This window comes from Silurus aristotelis (genome assembly GCF_946808225.1).
Source record: "Silurus aristotelis genome assembly, chromosome: 27".
Classification (NCBI taxonomy): Eukaryota; Metazoa; Chordata; class Actinopteri; order Siluriformes; family Siluridae; genus Silurus; species Silurus aristotelis.
This window is the reverse complement of record NC_139600.1, coordinates 3,411,242-3,418,652: the sequence shown is the minus strand read 5'-3', so window position 1 is coordinate 3,418,652 and position 7,411 is coordinate 3,411,242. Positions and strand designations below refer to the sequence as shown.

The 7,411-nt window shown below is 41.2% G+C and overlaps 1 protein-coding gene across 27 annotated transcripts in view; it reads left to right on the top strand.

Moving 5' to 3' along the window:
• The first annotated feature begins 212 nt into the window (after nucleotides 1-212).
• Nucleotides 213-7,411, top strand: part of LOC310721075 (neurexin-1a-like) — a 331,556-nt gene continuing 324,357 nt past the window's right edge. For 26 of the 27 annotated variants that reach the window (XM_083532317.1, XM_083532316.1, XM_083532314.1 and 23 more), the window contains exons 1-2: nucleotides 213-372; nucleotides 1,686-2,869. In XM_083532317.1, the coding sequence (XP_083388443.1) occupies nucleotides 2,158-2,869 (712 nt within the window). In that variant the 5' untranslated portion in view covers nucleotides 213-372; nucleotides 1,686-2,157. Of the gene's footprint in view, nucleotides 373-1,685; nucleotides 2,886-7,411 lie in introns of all 27 variants that reach the window. The other variant, XM_083532318.1, reaches the window with a different exon arrangement.

The window sequence follows — 7,411 nt, the reverse complement described above, 5'->3', positions numbered from 1 at the left end:
GTGGAAAAAATACGAATGAACACACACAGCACAGGACAAAAGAAGTGTGTGAACAAAAATCATGTAGGAATCCTCATTACAGCTCATTGGAGAGTGAAGCGCGTGTGTGTGTGTGTGTGTGTGTGTGTGTGCGTGTGTACGGAGCTGCCCAAGGTGCTGCAGCGCCTCTGAAACCACACCCACTCCGGAGCTGTATCACATGACCCACTCTCAGTCTCAGCCTGGCAGTGAGAGCGAAACGGCATCTCATCCTCCTCCTCCTCCTCCTCATCTCTCTCTCTCTCTCTCTCTCCCTTTCTCTCTCCATGTCTTTCTGTCACTCCTTACAAAACACAGCGGATTCTCTACGTCCCAACTTGCAGAGCATTTGAGGTAAAGCCATTTCCTCTCTAACTGCATGATTGTTCTCTTCTGCTTCTTGGTCTGGGGCAGGATGCGTCGAGTCGATGCGGAGCTCCGTGCCCGAGCCGTGAACACCGTAAGCTACGTAATGACCGACTTCGTTCCTTTTGTTTCCTGTTTTATCAGGGTTGGAAGATGATCAGTGCAATGTGTGTGTGTGTGTGTGTGTGTGTGTGTGTTGCGTTGCATGCCGGAGAGTGCGAAACGGTTGGATGTGAGAAAGCGTTCCTCAAACAAAGAGGAAGAACCAGGAGTGATGCGCTATCGATGCGTAAGTTGCACCGAAACATCGCAACTTGGGCATTGCGCGCTACGTGAAGGGATGCTGTTCCTGCCCTGGGTTCTGCAACAGGGTGTCTGTTCTGCATAGATCAGATTCTGAATAGCTTCATTCTCACACACACGGACACACACACACACACACACACACACACACACACACACACACACACACACACACACATATGGACATCCAGGATTGAATTAAGGGTCTAAAAAAGTGCACAGGCAGCCTCCAAGTGCGCGTGCCTGTACATGAAACAATGCAGTGTGTGTGTGTGTGTGTGTGTGTGTGTGTGTGTGTGTGTGTGTGTGTGTGTGTAGGGACTGAGCTCTCCTATATCTAACACAGTGTGGTTTTTATTTTTGGGGAAATCTAAAAATGTCAAAAAAAAAACCCAAAGCAAAACAAAAAAACAGGACAATATATATAGGACACATTTTATATATATATGAAGAAGGTCCTGAAAATGTCATTTAAATAAGCACGTGGAACCATGAAAGGTTCCTTGGTTCCTCTTGATTCCTCTTCTTTCCCAGACCAAGCTCCATGCAAAACCTTTTCTTTGTTTTAGTAGAAACCCATAATTACCGCCTGAACCTTTAAAGAACCCTCAAGAAACCCAAGGTGGGAAACATCTTAGTTCTTGGTACTTTTCCAAAAAAAAAAAAAGGTTCTTTCAGGTGTCGTTATGTAATTAATGGTTTGTAAAAGTCGCTCGTGATTTATGAGGGTTTTTATTTAGAACCTTCTTAATTTCCTACAGAAGGACAGACAGAGAATTTTTAAAGGTTCTGGATGTCCAGAAAGTGGAGGAAATATGTATGAAATATGTAAGATAATTTTTTTCTTTATTTCTCTCTTATTTTCCTTTTTTTTGTTTTCTTCCTTTCTTCTGTCTTTTCTTTGTATTCTCAAAATCTGTTTCTTTTTCTTTCTTTCTTTGACCTTTCTTTTTTTTTTCTTATTTCCTTATTTCCTTTCTTTCTTCCTTCCTCTGTAGACTCAGCACACGGTGTGATGATGAGTGTCGTGCAGAACATCTCGACGGCATGAGCCTCTCACATGCCCTGCTTATGTTTCCTGTGACCCGAGAAGCCTGAGCGTAGCTTTTAGCATGTTGCACGCTCATGTTTGTGTGTTTGTTCTCCTCCGACTATGAGGATCTTGGATCATAAAGAGGGCAAGAGAGAAGCAGAAAAACCCTGAGAAACCTGAGCACCCTGAGAGCACTGCTGATTCATTACTGGACTAACCTAGATGTCTCGTCCAATGCTGGCTAAAGAATGTTCTCTTTAGGGGGTCCTGTTGCCTCCTCCTGTGCAGGATTCATGGCGAGGATGTCCGTTCTGCCCTTCAGCAGCAGAGCCAAGGTTGTTCGTGTGTTTTTGGGATCCAGTCTCCATTAAGAAATAGTTTGAACCATTTTACTGGAGAACATTTGTTTCAGATATTTAGGAAACGTCAGCTTCAGCATGGTGCTGCGAATGTGTCCAGGGGCTCGTCTGCTCTCGGTTGGACTCGTGGTGTGCACCCTGGTGGATATCAGTGCTGGCCTGAAGTTCTCAGGAGCCGAGGGTCAGTGGATGGCATTCCCGATGTGGAACGCCTGCTGCGATAGTGAGATGAGTTTCAACATGAAAACCAAGAGCTCCCGTGGCCTCTTGGTGTACTTTGACGACGAGGGCTTTTGCGATTTCCTTGAGCTGCTCATGAACAACGGCAAGCTCGGACTCCGCTTCTCGATCTTCTGCGCCGAGCCCGTGGTTGTGCTCTCGGACATACCGGTCAACGACGACCAGTGGCACGCCGTTACCGTAAAGAGGAACTTCCAGAACACCACGCTGATCGTGGACAACGAGGTCAAGTGGGTGGAGGTGAAGTCCAAAAGACGGGACATGACCGTGTTCAGTCACCTCTTCTTAGGAGGGATACCGCCGGAGCTACGGTCCGTGGCGCTCCGGCTGACTTCGAACGCTGTCAAGGACCAAGTGCCCTTTGAAGGCTGGATAACCAACCTCAAAGTCAATGACTCGGTTCCTGTTATTCTAAACAGCGCTGGGGTGGACAGTGACGCGTGTGACGACGAGAACATGTGCTTCAACGGAGGAGTTTGCAGCGTCGTGGACAACGAGCCCACATGCAACTGCTCCGAGACGGGATTCCAGGGAAAAGACTGCACCGAAGGTAAGACATCCGGATCGCTTCTGCTAATTCAGAGGAAGCATTTTACTCGCTGGAACCCTCCATTTGTCTTGGAAGTCAGCGAACTAGCATATACAGTGTATATATAAATTAATTTTAGCTTGCTAGCGAGGTATCTATTGGTACTTTTGTATTACGTGAATAAATAGCCAAACTACTATTGTATATAACACTGAATTTACATTTCATTTATATGAAAATATAAATACGGCCGAAATTTATGATCGCTAATGATAGCTGAATAGCTCGTCTTTAACAAAACGCTTTTGTAATGATTTTTGTTTATATTCTATAGTTTTTTTCAGCTCAAGCTTATATCGTGTAAAGCCAGGGATGCAAACGACTTGACTCAAGTGTAAACTTGAGGCTTCGATTGCAAGCAAGATCTATAGCACTAGGCTAGCTGTAATATTATGTAAAACAACAGGTTAGCTTGCTAGCGTGAAGTGAAACCTTTAGGATATAGAATACATAGTGACCGCAATCAATGCTTGATAGGATTTTCTGGAAAATAGTGTCATTTTTCTTTCTTCATTTGGCACACAGTAAATTGATATTCCTGGAACTAGTAATCATTTTATATATTTTTTCTTTTTCTTTTTTTCCTTACATATTCATTCTTTTTTTTTCTTTTTTTTCTTACATTTTCTCTCTTTTAAAAAAAAATTTTTTTTTTTATTTCTTTTTCTTTCTTTCTTTCTTTCTTTCTTTCTTTCTTTCTTTCTTTCTTTCTTTCTTTCTTTCTTTCTTTCTTTCTTTCTTTCTAATCAGTGGCTGACATCTAATCTAACATGTTTTTTAGTTAATTTACTCAAAAACATGTTTAAACTAAATATATATATTTTATTTCTTTTTTTCTCTTATCAGTGGCCTCAAAAAGTTTTATTAATTTAAAAACATTGACTCCTTTGCTAATTGTATCTATATAATGATATGTTACCTCAGTGCTAGGTGTGACGCAGTGGTGTGATGAAGAGGAGTTGATCTCTGGTTGCACTTTTAAAAGAAGTTGAGAATTTTCCCAGGTTTGCTGAAGAGTTTTGTTTGTCTGGCTGAAATATGACAAGTTCATATAGTTAAAAAATGTTGCCATTAATTGTGTGTAGGTTTTGTGAGACAAGCTAGTTCCTGGTGTAAATTTTGTCATGCTAACTAGCGAGGTATGTAATGGCAAATATGACATCAAATACAAATATATAATAAGGCCGACTTTAAAAACTCAATAATAATAATAAAAATAATGTTAAAAAACAAAAAAAAAGAATCGATGAAACATGGATTTGAATTGTCACCCCGTACTCAAAATGCAATTCTTTATTTATTTTCCTCTGTCTTGTTATTGTTATTACATTTGTTCACATCTTCCAATCCCGCTGTAATCTAAATCACTAATCGTTTACCATGACTCGGCGACCTTTAAAACGTTTCAACGCTCCCTAGAAGACCTCATTAGTTCGAAATGTTTGTGTGACGTCCCCCAAGGTGTGCTGCAGACGGGGTGTCACGTAGGATTTGGAGGCCTATGACGTTAGCGCCGCGATAGAATTTTGTTAAAAAATAGAAATAAAATAAAAAAAATTCTGAATTTTTGTTCTTATGGTCCAAAAACATGAATAACAAACAACTGCAAATGACACAGGTTCATCTAAGAAAAATGAAATAAAAAATGAAATAAAAATAATTATTTTTGTAGAATATGTGTAACACAATTACTGGCACCCCTATAAATCCACATGAGTAAAACATATTCTTTGTATTTGTTTGACCTCTCGAAAAACCTGAAGATGTCTGCAAACTTTAACTCTTGACTTCTTCCAGGAATGCTAAATAAATGTCTCCTCAGAAAAAAACCACCAATTATAATTTTTTTTCGAATAGTTTTTTACGTTCTGTATGTTCAGCATCGACGTACATGCCGAAGTGAACAAACTGTTACCATAGAAACTATACTAAGTTGAAGCACACGCATGAATATACTGTCTATCTCAGCCGAAGCGAGTGTGAACGCGAGCAGTAGCTATGGAGCTCGTAGAACGAATAGCAAGATCTTTGCATGGTTCTTGGTTCATGTTGTGAAACACACTCTATGGACGCCTGAGCATTGAACATCCCATTCACATTTAGTTCATTTCCTCTTATAATAACCTCCACTCTGGGAAGATGTTCCACTAGATTTTAAAGATTTGTAAAGATTCAGTCAAGTACTGATGTAGGTGAGGTGAGAAGGGTTGGAGCTCTATAGCAGATTTTCCACTCCAACCCATGGAAACCATTTCTTCATTGAGATGGCTTTGTGCACTTACTGGCGTCCTGGAACAGGTTTGGGTTTCCTAGCTCAAATCTAGGGAAAATTTCATGCTAGCAAATCTAAAGACAATTGTGTGCCCCCAAATTTGTGGTATCAGTTTGATGAAGAAGCACATACGGCTGGGAATGTCAGGTGTCCCAATACTTTTGTCTAAATAATCTTTAAAATACGATTGAAAAGAGTTTAATTAGCCAAATACCTGAAATAAGCTAAGTGGGGTAAATTTGTCGTCATGTCTGCAAATTTATAGCTAGCTAAACCACAGCCTCCAAACAAAACGCAAAGAAACTTTTTAACATTTGTTTAGTCCAAATTTTTTTATTTATGATAAACCTCAATAAACCTCTTAAACGTTTGTGGTGTTCATTTGAACAAGACTGCAGCTTGAGACGTATCCCAGTCATTTCGATTTGAATTAGCATCAAATAACAGACATGCTAACCTTCGCTCATCTGTGCGCATTTCAAAATTGCTCTTACCTTCAGGTTATGAGGTGATGGATGGATGGATGCAATTACAGTCTCTTAATTCAATCCAGAATGCGAAATGCAGTCAAAAACGAAACAGGCGATCTACACAGTGATACAAAGTCAGCAAGTGATCGATAACTTTGCCGTTTGTGCCTCTTTATAGTGTGTGTGTGTGTGTGTGTGTGTGTGTGTGTGTGTGTAAGTGTAAGTATGGGTGTAATTAAGCCCATTGGTGGCCAGTCAGTAGCTTGCAGAAGGAGTGCTGTATGCCGGAATTGTAGTCCATGGCGGCCATTTTAAAGGCCGCAATGTTTGCTGGGAATTGGAGTTGTTAGGCGGTCGTGACCTGATGGTTACCTGTTATCTACAAAACCAAAATCACCTACAGCATTTAACTTATCCATACAACTGAGCAGTTACGGGTTAAGAGACTTGCTTAATTGCCCATGCATGGCAGCTTGGTGTGGCAGGGATTTTAACTCATTACCTTCAGAGCCCAATTCCAATGCGTTAAGAACTACACCATTCTGCTTGTGTGTAAAATGGCAAATGACTTCTCCGAGAACAGTTTAGCCACAGAGACTTATTTCTACTGTAAAACGTCTCAAGTCATGGCCACTGCAGAACGGGTGGTTGAGTCATTTCCAGAGCGAAAGATATGTTTATGCTATTTGGAGGACGTCCCCTGTTCCAGAACGATTTGGTCGGCAAAGTCAAGAAATACATTCCGATGCTGGTTTGTTAGGACTCTTGGAGAATATCACCAGTTTTCTGGGAAGACCTTAGATGGGAAGAATTATAGTTTAAATGGAGGTACAGTACGTCCTTAGACGTGGTTTGATGGCTGCTAGCGACTCTGGGCATCACACTGGGGCTATGATGTTCCAGAGTTCCAGAACTTTCAAGCATACCTTCCTTGTACCCTGAGAATAGTGAGTCCAGTCAAATAGTGGTTGAGGATTTGTGTGGACCATAGTGCAGTTTGAGGTGAAAAAAGACCCGGGAGAGTCTAGGAACTTAGAAAGGTTGGGAACAAGTAATTTGGCGGTATTCTAGCTAGCTAGCGCTAATTTGTTAATTCCAGATCCATTTCACAGGCTGTAGCTACACACTAGCTAAAGTTTTCCAGCGTACACTGTTGGCCCTGTTGATTTTACATCTGGATCCTGTTCGGGGAAGTAAACCGGGGTTAATTTTCTCCCTGCCTAAACGACAGATTCTACCTTAGATAAGTTAGAGATGGGGACTATTTATAAACTATACTCCAGGTCCAGCATTATTCCTCGTCGGGTTCGGAAGGACCGTGTGTAGCTTTGACTCTGGGATGCGTCATTTATTTATTTTTTTGTCATCTGTCTATTTTTGGGACTTTGACCTATCCATTAAATAATTTAAAAGCATTTATTCATTACTCTGATCAAGCCGAGGGGATTAAAGGATTTGCACCCTTCACGCAGCCGCTCGCACAAATCCCTTTGTTTGGCTGAAACAATCATTTTGATGCAGTGCTTGTGTTTGTGTTAGCCTTCGCTCTGAGCCTCTCATTAGAGAAATCAGGGAGATGTGCACCATGACTCACTCTCATTGGTTCTCTCTCTCTCTCTCTCTCTCTCTCTCTCTCTCTCTCTCTCTCTCTCTCTCTCTCTCTCTCTATCCTTTCGCTTCGAATGCTGTGGGACCAATTTTTTCTTCTCACCTGGTTGAACCAAAAACACTAAAATCAGTTTTCCTTTACGCTGTGTGTGT